This window comes from Hypoxylon trugodes, assembly GCF_022578975.1.
Source record: "Hypoxylon trugodes strain CBS 135444 unplaced genomic scaffold F4822scaffold_3, whole genome shotgun sequence".
Classification (NCBI taxonomy): domain Eukaryota; kingdom Fungi; phylum Ascomycota; class Sordariomycetes; order Xylariales; family Hypoxylaceae; genus Hypoxylon; species Hypoxylon trugodes.
Genome location: NW_026250018.1, coordinates 1,953,591 through 1,969,022, shown reverse-complemented (window position 1 = coordinate 1,969,022; position 15,432 = coordinate 1,953,591). Strand labels below are relative to the sequence as shown.

Sequence of the window (15,432 nt, the reverse complement as noted above, 5' to 3'; positions counted from 1 at the left end):
AACTGTAGAACCTACAACCCTCAACTCTCAAAAAGTTTCGAACAAATCTAACGACGTTTTCTTGACGCGAATAATAGTATAAATCCCAACCCCGAGACTTGTTGCTGATAACAGTTTAAACAGAAGGTACCTTGGTACTCAATAACTGTTTTCGATGCCAGATATAAATTAAACATTTCGCATCAGGAATACATACTAGCAGTTTCTCAGAGTCGAATGGAAGCGTTCTTGAGCATGAAAAGGCGAACCCAGAGAGGATTTCGGGGCTCTAGTGTCGGGAGAGGGGTTCTCGTTCACCCCCTCAGCAATGGGGGAAACAGAAAATCTCTGGGGCTAACGCCAACATGTCTGGATGAAATGGTGATTGGCTAGCATATGTGTGATACATATGTGACCGCCGATGACGCACATCACAGTCTGGGAGAATGATTATTAAGACATGCCACTCCTGGGTATGCCCGGGAAATTGATGGATCTTCCCCGACGGACAGAACCGCGATATCGGGTCAAAAACAGATGGTCACTGGAACCCCTGTTCTTCCGGCGTATCCAGGTACCTGGGTACCTTATCAACAAAACTTCATTCGAATCGCTCACTCCATCCCCTGCAAACACTTGAATAGTGTTATGACTCCGGTTACTGAGGTCGAAGTTCAAATATATAGGTAGTCTGTTCATAGACATAGAGAGACGTTAATATGGATCCTCAACTGTCAAACGGAAACATAATGGAGCGCGGGGGTGAGGTTACATTCTAAGTACAGTTCCCCAGACACCCATGTATCACCATACCTGGGGCTTGAAGTGGCTGACGCTATTGCTTAGGTGTTGGGTCGGAAATGAGATGTTTCACTTTGTGTGATTGGCAGCGTGTGATAGGTGGTGGGCGTCGCGTATCGTTTTCCTCACTCGATCGGTATTCTTCCAAGCCATAAAGCCCCATGGAAAAGCCCGGTCAATTTTCACAAGGGTGTTTAGCTCATCCACGCGGAAAATTCAGAAATACACGGGAAAATTGTTGACCTATGGCACACAGACATTGGCAGATCCTGGTCAAAGGAATTACAAGAAGAGATATAACAATAGAGGAGATGTCGAATTTTCCCAGGTCTACGGGTTCACTAACTATCTCCCTACTGTTCGAAAGACGATCAATCGTAGCACATTCTATGGCCTTTTCTCCCGAAGAAATCTTGGAAATGAGAAGCATCAGAATTACCCGGTACGAAGTAGCGCCCTGATTCCCTGGATGAGCCGCAATCCCCCTGTTAGCTGGCCGCCGATAAAGTCCGATCCACCCCCTTCCACACTTCTACGCTATGATTTCTTCCTTGCCCGATTGTCATTGCATACGGATATTCTACACGCGTTCCTTCCTTTTGCCAGGTCAAGATTCGAATGCTATTGTTAGTGAAACGAGTCTTCGAGAGTACCACAGCTGGCTAAGGGCTTCTTACCCTCGAGCCGAAGCATAAGATATCTCTGCTAGCGACACTCTTCCTGTTTACCCCGCGAATGCATCGCCTTTCCCGTCCAAGCCCGAGCACCTACATCATAAGCTACGCCCGACACTATAGTTATGCAGCGAGCTGCATGAAAATACCTTGTCATACTAGCGCTATAAATTTTCTTGTGGATATAGCATTTTGCTTTGCAGACGTCAATGACTTTTTGTTATCCCATGTAATTCTTGGGAAGATGCGGACCTGTGCTCGTCGTCAAGCCCTAGGGCACACCAAATAATAATTGGAAGTAATAGTTGGAAGTATAAAAGGACCCTACTTCACTCACCTCTTTCCTTAAAGGGTGTAGGAACTCAGTAACTCGTTCAACCTATAGCCATATGTCTATTAAAGTCACCACAGAAGACCGCCCCACGAGGTAACGTAATAACTTTCCACCTTCTGAAGCCCCTCTTCCACACCCAGTGATGTTGCGATGTGAAAGACGTCGCGTTTCTAGCTTACAGTCTACATTGCTCCCCAATTACTTACCACAACACCCATAATTACCCTACCGAGACACCTTTAGCGCCTGACCCCAGCATCAGGTCTAACTAGATTTAAGCCACGCTTTTTACGAGAATTACTCCCATGCCGATCCACCATATTCAAAATTCCATCATGGCACTTTGTGGCCTCGTCAAGACGAAAAAGCGAACTAGCCAGAGAGGAGTTAAGACAGGAGGAATATCTCTTCTTGACAAAGGCTCTTTACGAACGAATGACGACACCAAGGCGGATATGACGAGGAGTGATGGAGAAGCGAGTGGAAAGGAGAATGGCAGTAGTAAAGGTGGCGCCTAGCTATGAAGAGAATTGATGCAGAACCACATACTAGGAAAAATGCAGCAAGTTTCGGTGCAGTAGTGCTCCTTCTCAAATTGAAGCCCTTTGCACCCTTTCCACAGAAACGAAGCCGTAGTGTCCTACGCTTTCCTCGTACCTCAAAAAGCGAACTAAAAGCTACAAGCTGTTGGCCGTACATACCTTTAGAACTCCTTAGACGATAATCGAGGATGACTAATTTGCAAAATTTTAAAATGCCAAGGAGCGACAGCGACGGCATAGTGTAGCTCTGCAGGCTGGTGCGCAGTTGTAGGTCGCTTGGGGCATATAGGCCATTCACTTAGTAGTTGTAGCTTCTGGTTACTTATTTACGTAACTACAATAATTGGATAATACAAGGGGTCGGTTGCGACGTTTATCCTGTAAAAGGGGGTTGGAGGAGCTTCCGATTTCCTACGACTTTCTCGATGAGACGGGATTGTAACCGCTAGATGAAGCCATAATCTCCATTCCGCCCATTATAGAATACCATTGATGCTTTCATACTGACTTCCATCCTTGTCGTTTACATACCTAGGTGCCTATCTAAGTATACAGTGGTTCCAACATTGGTAGCTATACCCATGTTTGCCCTGCGGGTGTTTCCAGTATTGCAAACCTCTGTCTAGTCACGACGGAGAGTAAAATTATCCCGGCCATCATCCCGGCCAATGACTAGAAAGCCTACATTTGGAAAATGCTCTAATTGCTCGACTACCCTTCCGCTAGTGCCGTCGGCAAAAGAATTCGTTGGACCAACACATAATGATTTCGGCAACGAGACACAGCCCGCACAGACGGCCACCTAGGTCAGAGCATGAACATATATGGAATCCACATCTGCTGCGCGTGGTACTTAGTAGACTCCACTCATACTTTCTTCTACTTAACAACAAAACGATCATCGTCAGGGGTCACGCTAGTCAGCGTACACAATTAGGGTATGATCATGGCATGCTCTTTGTAGAGCCTTATCTAAAGCCGTAATTTGAATTTAGAGGTTGGTCTAACGCACGATGTGCTAAGCGATCCCCACCGTAGAGGAACAGACCTCTCTCTTCGCGTTACACAAGTAAAATCCTCACGCTATATCCCGTCTCTCGACCTTTGTATCTAGGTATCTAACCATTCATGTGCCGTCCCAGCACACTACTAAGAATAAAGTACCATTGATGATACGTCAGTATACCGATACAGCCCATTCATTAGAAAATTGGAATATGTCTGGAGATACCGTCTTGAATAAGGCTGGAAGTCCATACATTAGAGAATTGACATGGCCCCCTTGTTAATCGTCCATTATTTTGTGGATACGTGTGCTTCATACCCACCTAGCAGCCTGGAAGGCCAGGGGTAAGCCCTCGTCATCTTATTGTGAGAGGATCCACTTATTTTCTAAAAGACTTCCCAGGTTGTTGTCCGAGTTTGCATAACAGCTTACTCGGGCCGGTGAAGCACTCTCGGAGTTGTCTTTACAAGCCCAGACATAGACCATAGCTATGACATACATTAACACTCTGTTGTATGGGGAGGACTCCAAGAGAGTACTTGCCCCTTCTTACATGCTCATATGTAAAGTGGGACAATGCCCCGTCCAGTGAAAAAAAGGGATGGCTGGAAATTGTGGTGAGCCCAAGCCAATGAGGCTGAGCAATCAAAGATATTCTGACACGTTCTTGGTACCATACCAATGTAACGTACTAAGGTAGGCCTAAAAGAGTTAGTACAATGAATATTGATAATCAATACGCGTTAATCTTTGTTCTTCTGTGAGTAACCCACCCAAGCAGACTTTTCGGCACATGGCAGAAGTTTGCTGTACTGGATACTTGAGGAACAGGCCAGGTCCACAAGATAAACGCTGGTAGACGCCGGTTCCTATCGAATCCTAGTAGAAAATATGCTGTATTAATCCGTGTCGCGTCTAATTCAACGTCACCTCTGTTTCTCATACCACGAAAGGCAATCCCTTTAAGAGAACTAACGAGGGGCTACCTAAACTTCTACCCACGTAGATACTTAAATGCTTTTCTTTATAATAGACTTACATAGGCTTATTACACTGCATTCAACGACACCTGGGTTTTCCGTCGCGGGTGGTTTGTTCCGATTAGGGTTAGAGTATTGGAATAAAGCGAAACGCAATAACTCGGCCGGTTCAAACATTCCAGCGTCTCCATTAGCACATATAACGTGGTACATTCAATCAAGGTCAAGTCCCTATCTATATTAACATCGTAATGGGCTAGTGTACTTTTCGATACTATACTTCATAGCACCTTCTCCCTCATAATTTGATAGGTTGGTTGGTTGGTTGGTATATTTAACGCCGAGGCAAGGGGGAAAGTCCAGCCCTCGCAAACCTCCCTAGGGGTATGCGGCGTGTAGAGCTACTGATCTAGCTATTCTATCTACTTAAATTACATAAGGAAAAGAGAGCGTCTAGTATTCTACAAATCTAACCCAGTGGCATACATGATGATACTCTAACCGTAACCGTTGGCTCTCATAATTTGATAGAAACTTGGCTGGGATCGTTATATGTGCGCTTAAGCTAACAAGCATAGTATCTAGTTGGTCTTTAGTGTAAACGCGATAACTACAAAAGTAAAAATGAAGATACACCTAGCATCGAAAACCAACCCCCCGAATAATTCTATGAAAAAGGTAGTATGGTGATAGGTCATAGGATAATAACTATAACCTTCATGGGAATAATGATGAGTCCCTTACTAGTCTCAAGGGTCGGCACTACCCAGGCCCCGATCGTGAGTTTTATTCTCACATCCATTAATTTTTTAAAATCACCTTTAGGTTAATAAGGGTTGATGTTTACTTTGGCGGCTAAGCTTAAGTAATTAAAAACGAGGAGGAATAATCCACTGAAACGAAAAGTGAGGTCCCATGAACTAATACCTTGAGATATTAATGGACTCAGTCCGTAATTGTAGGAATCAAACGTCCATTCGGAAAAAGAATTAATATACAGATATGTTGGACTGAGTCGTAGAGCACTATGCACTTTTCCCCGAAGAGGAGTGGTGGCCCAATCTATAATCTAGAAGTTATAACTTCGTAGATCTATCTATTTCTGTTTATCGTTCCATTCATCCTCTTCATCGAGTTTTTGAAGCCTATCCTTAAAGTATGCGATCTTAACGTTACGGCGCGGTGCCAATTGGACAGGAGAGCTATCGCTAGCATATGCATGGTTTCACGATGATAGGCCCGCTGGGAGCGCTACAAGCGGCGTACGTTGTATAAGGCACCGACACATCTCTTGGCAACCTCGTATCTAAGAAAGGAAGTTATGGGGATTATCCCATATTGCCTAAGAGTAATATAAAAGTAGTAGCTCTTCTAGGGACTTCGATTGATGCTGCTATCTTGAGAAGCTGACTCACATTGTGACCTAATAGATAGTCGGAGACTAATGGTTCCGACGTACCTCCTATTTCGTAGCACACTCCTAGACCGGCCGGAATGCCTATACAGGATGGCACTCGGACGCGAGGAATCTATGTTATCACTCGAGGTATGGGTTTGATCTGTACCTAGGTAAAGATGTGGATCGATAATTTGGTAGAGACATTTCTCCCGCCGTTGAAATAGGGTGTGGTGAAAATGTGGATGGTTCCGAATCTCTAGCTGGGAGAAAACGCTCAATATCATGTATGTCTCAGATATAGCTATCGGCATGACCCTATCTGCGCACCCGGATACTCGTAACTTAGATTTTCGGATGTTCTTCGATTAAAAGGGTTATTTGCGACTAGAAAACCTCATTGAATCAGCGAGCGATCGAAATGTTATGTATCAAGACATGATCTCCTTACCCTTACGTGATTCTAACTACCTAGCCAGTCCATAGTGCTTCTAGTTACTTCTATGTAACCTTCGCAATAATACTAGTTAGGCAATTATCACGCTAGTTCGCTCATTTCAGGTGACTTTGTTGGATAATTTCACCGGTATTAGATAAACTTAGCTTGAGGCCTTTTAAAACTAATAAATTTATGAGTTAAAGGAAATAGGACGGCTGCGTTTCATTTTTTGCGATGCGCGTAGTACTTGCAATGAGGAATTACTAGCACAATGAAAAGCACCCTTCATAGACTGACATATAAACCCGTAAACTTGTGGCTTGGTGCTGACGTATCGTCTATCACAGTGTCATTAATGAAACAGCTGTACCGTCGGGATTGCTGGTTGCTAAACTTAAACCCTTGATATTGCGAAGACGTATGCTATAAGTTCCTTCGTTGCTAAATGATATTGCTTTGGATTAGTCCTCAATATTCCATAGTACGCAGCGCGCTGTTGAGAAGGCTTGGATATCTGAGATCGCAGCTAAGGGTTAGGTATTGGTCTCCAACGCCAGCGCCAAATTCCTAAAATTAACCGTATATATATTCCTAAAGAATGGGTCGAGAAAGACCACGATGTCGTACCGTTCACTTAGTAATATAGCCTAGGTTTGATTTTCAAATCTCGTAGATATTGTAATTTGGGGGGCGAAAGGGGGGAAAAGAGAAAAGGAGGAGTAGACTGGGGAATAAATTTGGTCAGACTAATCATGCCCAGATTAGGGCCATAGGAAAAAGCCCGATTACGCACCTTCCGGTGAAGGATATCCTTCCTTTTACTCGCCATTGCCACATGCTTTTTCCTTTTGGATGTTCAATCCTTGTCGGTGCTGCGGGGGATTAATGGATGGTTGCTCTTTAATTTCATCATCGATCGTATGTCTTTGACCGTGTCGCTCCTCAATCGGGGCTGCTAGGGCTTCAATTAGTCTAGCGCCGTAGCCAGTTCTGAAGAGTTCGCTGTGAAGAATAAAATGCACCCTTCTTCTCCCACCTCCTCCCCAATATTCTTCACTCTTAATCAAAGACGCAAAAAGCGCCTAAAATCTTCGTGACTATTACACCAACTCTCATTAATCAATTGAAACGCCTTTTTGGTGTAACCGATCTCTCCCTGCAGCTTAATATCGCTATCATCCCGAATGATGTCTCGATAATTATACTCTTTTTTAGGCTCAGATCGCCTCGACTGCCTCTAAAGCAGGGGAAACCGGCGAGAACATGGTGTTTACCTAGGTAAACCCACGGAACGGCCCGAGAGGTGGGTACGCACTTATCTAGGTACATACATACTTAGTATGTACCTAGGAAGTAGTGTAACCTTATTTTAAGCACGGCACGTGCCATGAATTGCGGGGACTGCTCTCCCATAACCAACTCGTATACAAAGGGAGTAATTCCACAATAATTCCAATGAGAATGTGCAAGTACTGAATTGTAATTAGAAAAAAAATCTGAGCAGTAGCTGATATATATCTGACTGCAGTGCTTGCGCTTCATTGTCAAGGATATTTGTCAATCTTGAGACTTTGGGTATGGTATATGTAATGTACTCGGGTTAGGGCCTCAGGATGAAGCATGGCCAATTGAATTCCGCGAAAAGAAAAATTTATTAGAATACTATTGATTACGTTCCTGGCAGCCTGGCTGAACTGGTTGAAAGAAGAGACAGGAAGAGAAAGAAAAAGGGCTCTGGCCGACCTTTTTTTGGTGGCTGGTTCCATCTGTCAGGATTGGCCAAATAGCTCATAGATATGCTGCTGACACGCGCCATCATTGACTAGCTATCTAAACGGCTGTCAATTTTTAGGAACATAATCACTCCGGTCTACATACCTAGGTAATTATCATTATAGAAATGAGACAATGGGACGTTGTAGCAGGTGCAGTTTTGCTACCAGCCATCGAAGACCTAGCCCAACCCCTCGAATTAAGGCGACTGAAGGCAGCCTTACTTCAAGGTTCTTGCTCCTAAGCGCCGCGACCCATGAGGATTTCAAATTTACGATCGTTGGGCGCCTATTGTCGATTAGGGTTAAATCCGACACACTATCCGGGTATATCGCGAATTGGATTACATCAAGACACTGTACAATATACGATACACTTAGCCAATTCTTTGCTATCACCACCCCATTCGTCAAATGTCAGCCAGAACTTAGTAAATTACTTACCTAGGTAGGTACTCTACGTATTTCTGTCGAAGACCTTACCGGATGCTGGTTGCCTGTCCACGCATTTGGAAATATTCCTAGAAATAAGTATCAGCGCTTTTTAACAATGACTGGCGACAATCTTGCCATCACATCTACCTACCTGAATTACGAGGCTCTTAGGTACAATCGTCCACTCTTCCAATTAACAAATTCCTCAGCAAGGATTCAATAACATTAGTCCACTACCAGGTCAAGGTAAGCTCTCTACAAACCTCCCCCGTATTACCGTACTTTCTAGGGCTTTATCGCGTACCATCCTTCGCTAGCTGTAAGGCTAGGACGTTCGACAGTCGTGTTCATCCAACAAGCCTAGACTGGACCCAGCCTACTCACCTACGATAAAAACTCACCGGGTATTGTGCGAAACCCCGAATAGGCGACTTTACAGAAGCGATTACGTGTTCTGGTAGAGCAGGTAAATACGCCGGCCAGAGACGAACGTGGATCTATGTCGGACGGTTCTCGACATTGCATACGTACAGACAATCAGGCGCAAGAACCCGATATCGAAACTGACGATCGGATGTGTCCACCGCAGACGCTTTGAGGTTATCTATAAGATGAAGTGCATGCCAATACGGGTGATTTTGAAGGCCGGAAATGCACTGCGAAAACGATTTGCAGAGCGAACCTTCGGCGACAGGGTAAAGGGATCTCTGTGGGAGAATACCTGCGACGACACGACAGAATCACAAACCTGAGCTAGGATACAATGGTGCCTTATATACTTCGGTGGAAACACGGGACCTACGAGTAGGCTTTGTCCATGTATAATCCACGCAACATCGTAGCACATGCTGTTCATGACAGCGCCAGTAAGCTAGACGCCTTTCCTACTCTAAGGCTAATATGTCAAGCTCATATTACTTAAATCCAATAATTGAACAACTACTTTCGCTACCGATAAATCATTTCGCGCCTGCTAAGATTTGTGTAAGGTAACGCAGTAAATCTCAATACTAATGCCGATGAGTCGGCAAAGCCTGGAACCGTTTGTTGTTGAACAGGTGAAATGGTTTGAGTTCTACCATTTCCTCTACTCGAACGGGTCCCAACACTCAAACACTCGAATCTGACCAGCTTCCAAATTGGATTGTTTCCGAACTATCGCATCACTGCCTTGCAAATTAGCCACACTTAGAACGCAGACTTACCACTCGGTGGTCTTCAAATTACACTATAAGAAATATACGATTGTCTCTTAGTATAGCCCACCATAGCCCACCAGGAGCTCGTATTCCAGAAACTACTTGGTTACTTGGGTACTTACCTGCATAAGGAAATTAATGTTCCTTGCTTCAGTCCAACTCCAACGAGACTAATTATGACTAGTAGTCAGGGGTAACAACGAGATTTCGCCTGAAGCGTATTGCCCCCCGGGTTTTGCTACTTTCACGGGCAAGATAGATGCATTGAAGCATGATTTTTCCTTCCTGCCTATCCCTGTTTCGTCACTGTAGCATATTATCCACGACTCATACGCATGGTAAATATGAGCATTGAGTATTTAATGTAAAGAGACCAGAAAGGGACGTGACAGCGCATACTCTGCAATACCGGATACGAATCCCCGGTCAGTGTTGATGGTGGCGCACAAAAATTTTTCATATTACATTACACTCAGCATAGCATGGACATGCTGCAATTTGGACCCCAAAGTACCGATCTCCATGCATGTATGTGACTACATTATTTCACTTGGTATATTTGACGTGTACATGCTATCACCATTCTATACGACGATTTCTAGACTCTCCGTTGCGATCTACTGCAAGGGGGCGGTGTAGACGCTTATCAGAGACAGTACTTATGCAGGTCAGATTATCCGCCATTGGACATACGCTTTTGTATGAATACTTATCCTGGATATCCCAAGTTTCGTTAAGCCTGGAAATGGTCTGATGAACTAGGCCACGCAGACAGGCCGGCTTGCCCAGAAGAGTGAGTAAGTCCGGGTGTACACGATCATAACCCCGAAACTGCCTGCTATTTTAGTTACTTGCTGTCCCAAAACAAGATGGGACAGGCCGCTGGCGATCAACTCTGACGCCTGAGTGGGATGCGTATACACAGGACAAATTACCGGTTGCATGGTCTAACTAATATTCCTAGATTGCTAGTACATCGAGATCGACAAAATTCAGTATACAGTAGAGTATCAGTTACCAAAAGATAGTAGAAGATATAGATGATGATAGGCTGTCTCGATAACTTGAGAAGCGGCACGGCATACGCACTCACGCATTTTTTATCATGCTTCTTCTGCAATTAAATTAAATTTGCCTTTTTCCTCTCGTATTTAGGATGTTACCAAAGTCGGTAAGTGTGCTTTAATTCTCTCGGATTGCTTCGTAGCTAGGTAGCACAAGTAGCCCAGATACAAAGACAGGGGGCCACACGAAAGGTACAAGGTACCCGCTACAGGGTTTTCTTTTAGACGCCGAATGGAAGACAAACCAACCAATCATTTCTAGAAACCTTCACCGAAATGCTTGACGCGGCTGTGTCGGTAATTTGACCAGTTACAGACGAGTTCATGGCTATTGTTACCAACTTCACCCCCTTCAAAGAGAAAACAGCCTCTATTACGAGAAGACTACAGAGGCCCGTTCGTTCCTATTAACCTTAAGGCAAATACCTATCCAGGTAAACCTACAGCTCCCCAAAACCGATGTTCCGCGCCTTTGGATAGTGCCGATTTTCTTTTCACTCGGACTACCCCTACCATGTTCCAGTGCTCTCAAGATTAGCATGCAGGGGTGCCATTACTCTGAATATTTGCTAGGAAACTATAGCCATTTATCATCAGCAGTGCCAGGAAGATAGCTTTACAGGATCCATACCTGGCGAGCACAGCCACATACGCTGAGAAACTATAGAGCATCGTGTCCAACCCTTTACCCAGCAACATTAAGACGAAGATAAACGCCGCTCCGAAACACACCACCACTACCAACGACGTTACTTTATCCATGGGCTGGAGAAGCAGTATTCCCACTGGAACCATCAAGATAATACCACTTCCAGTAGCCACGAGACCGTTCTTGAGCGACTCCATGCCACCAGTGTGTAGGTAGATCATTGTCCTAGCTTTCGCTTCGTTCCCCTTGCATTCGCGATTTCTTATTTTGAAAATCCATCTGAATAGCCTCTTCAACGGTAGTTAGAAGAAACTTCCCTGCCATAACTACCTAGACATCTAACAAGATGTCTTTTTAATAAGGGTGTCAAAGCTTACAGAGAGAGGCGCATCACCATATACAAGACCGGCAAAGGTTCGGTCGGCTCGCTCAGCTCGAGTGCTCAAGAAGTCGTCCTGGAAGCACAAGAAATTCCAACTGCTATCTTTCAATAGGTTCTCGCCTTTGAATGTTTGGTATAGGCTCGACCATTCCCAGCGGCTTGTACGGGGCAGTTTTTGAAGTTGGTGTACAAGGAGTACTGATTCGGCTAAGTTGGCAAGTCAACACACATTCCCCTTGGGCTAGACCTTCGGCCACTAACTATAGAGCTTTAGTCTGTCGAACGTTTTCTTGAATAGGAGGTCTCTGGAGCAAGCTTGCTCCGCACTTGACTGGAATAGCGGGTGATTGGATGCCCTATTTCCGCCGTTACTTTCGGTAAGGCCCTGTTCCTCATCGTCAGGCGCGCTTATAACACGAGGAATGACATAGCAGAGGGTGGTTGGTTATAACAGATACCTGTTCCCGTAACTGGGATATGGGAACTCCGCTATCGTTTTCGTTTAGTCGCGCCCAAACTCCTTCCAACTTAGTAATATCCCTCTGAAGCTCCAATAAGAGTCGATGCCAAAGAGTGCTGAATTGTCTTTGGTGGCTCAGGTTGTATGAGCAGCTTTGAAGAGCGGCAGCTCTCGCCAAACCATGGAGTGGCTCGGCTACTGTGCGCCTATGGTTTAGCACTGGGTCATAAGAGAGTACCTACCTAGGTAGGTAAATAAGGACATATAGATGTTGTTCTTACAGACTTCCATACTTGAAACAATGTCCCCTACACTATCCCCCAGAACCTCTTGACGTGCTAAGGGGCGTTAACAATTACTCCTCATCTTTGATAGGAAGTACAAGAAAACTTCGCATGGTCACTGACGGTTTCTAGCCTGCTGGTTGGCTAATGAGGATACATTTAAGTGGTCACCCTCGTCTCTACTGCCGGAAATAGGCGTCGTCGGTGCCTGACCTTTCTCCGCTTCGGAAAAAGGATCCATCGTACGAAGATACAGGACACAACCATGATCCTCTGTAAATTAGGTTCGCCTGACGAGTGACTAGAGGGTAGTCTAGATATATATCAGTCGAGTAGCAACAAGATTGAGCATGGCGGCCAGTATAGCTGGTGTATTGGATGAAGCGAAAATGTCCAAATACGCCTACACGTCGTCTCACGGCGTTACTACTTCGAGGCTGAGTTAGCGGCTCTATCTGCGCAGACTACATGGTTAGTCAATATGGTAGCTATCGTTGGTCTACACAAACTTGTTTTGTGGCTATGGAGTTGCCAACAAGACTAACCCTACAGGACGGCTAGGCTAATCGGCATCGGAGAGTACCTAGGTATATTGGGCCAATGGAAACGGGAGAAATTTTCTTTATGGAGGGTGCGTCGCATATGGCGCTGTAAAAAGCCCATTGTGGAAGCCCTTCAGCAACTTGACGACAGACCACTATGTTACGTAGAGTATAAGCCATGGCAAATGACCTCTAAGATGGTGGTTCGACTATGGTTCATGGGAATATTTTCATTGGTGTCACTATACCAACCTGTGTATGTTTCCGGTAGGCTAGCTCTCCCATAGAAAGCCTCGCTGAAATCTAGCTTTTCGTATCTCCGTAGTTAAACTGCGAGAATCTAGTGGTGTTTTACACTTTCTAAAATTGTTGAAGGGAATGGATAGATAGCATTTCCTATCTACCTAGGTAGGTACCTAACCATCAGTCTTGGTTATTATATAATCTGAGGATATGGAAGGGGATAGAAATATGGACTTACAAGACCTGCCTAGGTGCTATCACAGAGCCTCATTCAATCACTATGAAGGAACTATTAGCAATGCGATAAGGCTATAAGTGTGTGACATTCTGCTCGCCCAAGGCGGTGTAGTTTAGTTTCTAATTCCATGTAGCTAGCCAGGCGTTTTCGCTTAATCTGCCTTACATGCAGTGCTGCTCTCGGCCCGCATATACATGCAATGTTACGGTAGTCACGTTCTATCCTCGTCAATCAGCCCCTTTAACCAATCAGCACCCGACAATTTACTCGCCGTATCCTTTTACACATTCCAAACGGTGATTTGAGAAACAAAAGATCGTCACCCAAAAGATCCTCCCAAACCCAGTCTACCCCTGATCTATTGACTACCTAGGTAGGTAGTATGTAACAACATGATTAGTCACGCCCCCAGGCTACAAGACCTTTTTCAATTTCATACCAACTTTAGAACGAGAGCAGGGAGGGTTAGAGTGACTGGATAATTTGTGCTGTTTACAGGTCGAACACCCGCTTTCCAGGCGACGTTAAATCTTGCGCACTGAAAAGGAGATTTCTGAGAGTAGTGTCATGCAAGTAACGGTGACGGAAAATTCGTCATCTCTTTCTTATGGGTCTCCGTGATTGATAATTCCCAGATATATATTATTGCACGTACAACTACAACAATATCCCTTGCTCATAATTTTAACAACTGTAACGGCGCCTTTGAGTGAAAAAATAGTTCGGCCCGTGTATGCTGGGCAATGAAATAGCCCACTATTCTAGGAGAATTCTCTGTATCATTTTGCTATTTATATATCAGGACTTGCCCTAAGCGTCTAAGGTTGAACACCTAACTCGTGTTAGGTGACATCCGGTTCAGGAGTAATTGGAATCGACATACCTAGCCAGATACTAGCACGCCCAGATATTATATAATAAATGTTGAATCCTATGGAAAATTTCCAGCATGACAGGTAATCCCTAAGGATGTGTCGTATTAATGATGGCATGGGAAATACCCTCCTGTTTCACAAACAGTGGTGAAATTTATTGTCATTTTTGAAGTAGTGAAGGTGGGTATTATGATGGTAGAGACCCCTAGTTCCAATATCCGGTTTTGACCAAAGAGCTGCGCGCCGACTTCATCCTTCGATCTTTTTACAACATAAACCCAATACCAAACATGGGAATCCGAGTATGGAACCCTAGGTGTCTGTGGGTGCTTTGTGTGACCATGCGGATAAGCGTGTGAAGACAGGGACCCAAATCAGTGCTGGCACTGAATTACAGACGTACATCATGTCCGCCTCATTTCTGTCGGGGAATATGCGTATATATAGATCCTCTACCACCTCAAGCCGGAGACATAGGAACCTATCACTACAATGCTTCGAATACTACGCTAAGACCTCATCGTCGTTTCTTGGCGCCACACGAAGTGTTCCACAAAAGTTGACATCTTGGTCTGGGATGCAGGAACGCTAGCTATGGATGGACGGCATCGATACATGTTGGGTGGATTTCAGAGGAACTCCACCCAAAATCTGCAATACCTTCATGGACGGCCACTCAGGCGGGATGATTAAGATTGCGGATACCTACTACGCGGTGCCATCCCCTAACGCGAAAGGGGAGGGAAAGGGGAAAGAAAACATTAGCCCGTTGGATGGGGCCTTCTGATAAATCTCCCTACATAAGATCGTGTCCGCTCGGTAGTCGATTTGACTGCGATCTCCAGTTTAGGAACGCAATACTCCTCGAGCATTGGGCCGGACCGCTGCTAACATAATCGAGTCTCGCCTAAACACGTAAATACAACTTATCCAATGTGCGGTCTGTTCAATTGCGGGAGTTGCCAGAAGTACGAAGACCGTCATAACCAGGTAGTAATGGTGCCTGCTGACATTTGTGATTAGGGACCCGCTACCTCCGACTATAGTACCGACATCACTTGACGGAGGCTCGGGCCCTAGGAGAGGGTTAGCGTCCAAGTTATTCAAGGGCAAAAAGAAGGCGGAAGCCGACTCGATT

At 44.9% G+C, this 15,432-nt stretch overlaps 1 protein-coding gene across 1 annotated transcript; it reads right to left on the bottom strand.

Moving 5' to 3' along the window:
- Window positions 1–10,717: 10,717 nt before the first annotated feature.
- Window positions 10,718–12,795, bottom strand: F4822DRAFT_171939 (uncharacterized protein). The gene is made up of 7 exons (XM_051453305.1): window positions 12,520–12,795; window positions 12,394–12,450; window positions 12,111–12,310; window positions 11,914–12,037; window positions 11,648–11,859; window positions 11,253–11,560; window positions 10,718–11,198 (listed from the first exon to the last, which is right to left on the bottom strand). The coding sequence occupies exons 1-7, from the start codon at window positions 12,635–12,637 to the stop codon at window positions 11,156–11,158; spliced, it is 1,062 nt and encodes a 353-aa protein (XP_051316853.1). The 5' UTR covers window positions 12,638–12,795; the 3' UTR covers window positions 10,718–11,155.
- Between the last annotated feature and the right edge of the window lie 2,637 nt (window positions 12,796–15,432).

Bases quoted from the DNA above. Each gene is read 5' to 3' on its own strand.
- F4822DRAFT_171939 (XM_051453305.1), bottom strand. From the start codon at position 12,637: ATGGATCCTTTTTCCGAAGCGGAGAAAGGTCAGGCACCGACGACGCCT. The intron at 12,451-12,519 runs GTCAGTGACCAT...AACGCCCCTTAG, and splicing joins CAACCAGCAGGCTAGAAACC to CACGTCAAGAGGTTCTGGGG. The intron at 11,199-11,252 runs GTATGGATCCTG...AAATGGCTATAG, and splicing joins TATGTGGCTGTGCTCGCCAG to TTTCCTAGCAAATATTCAGA.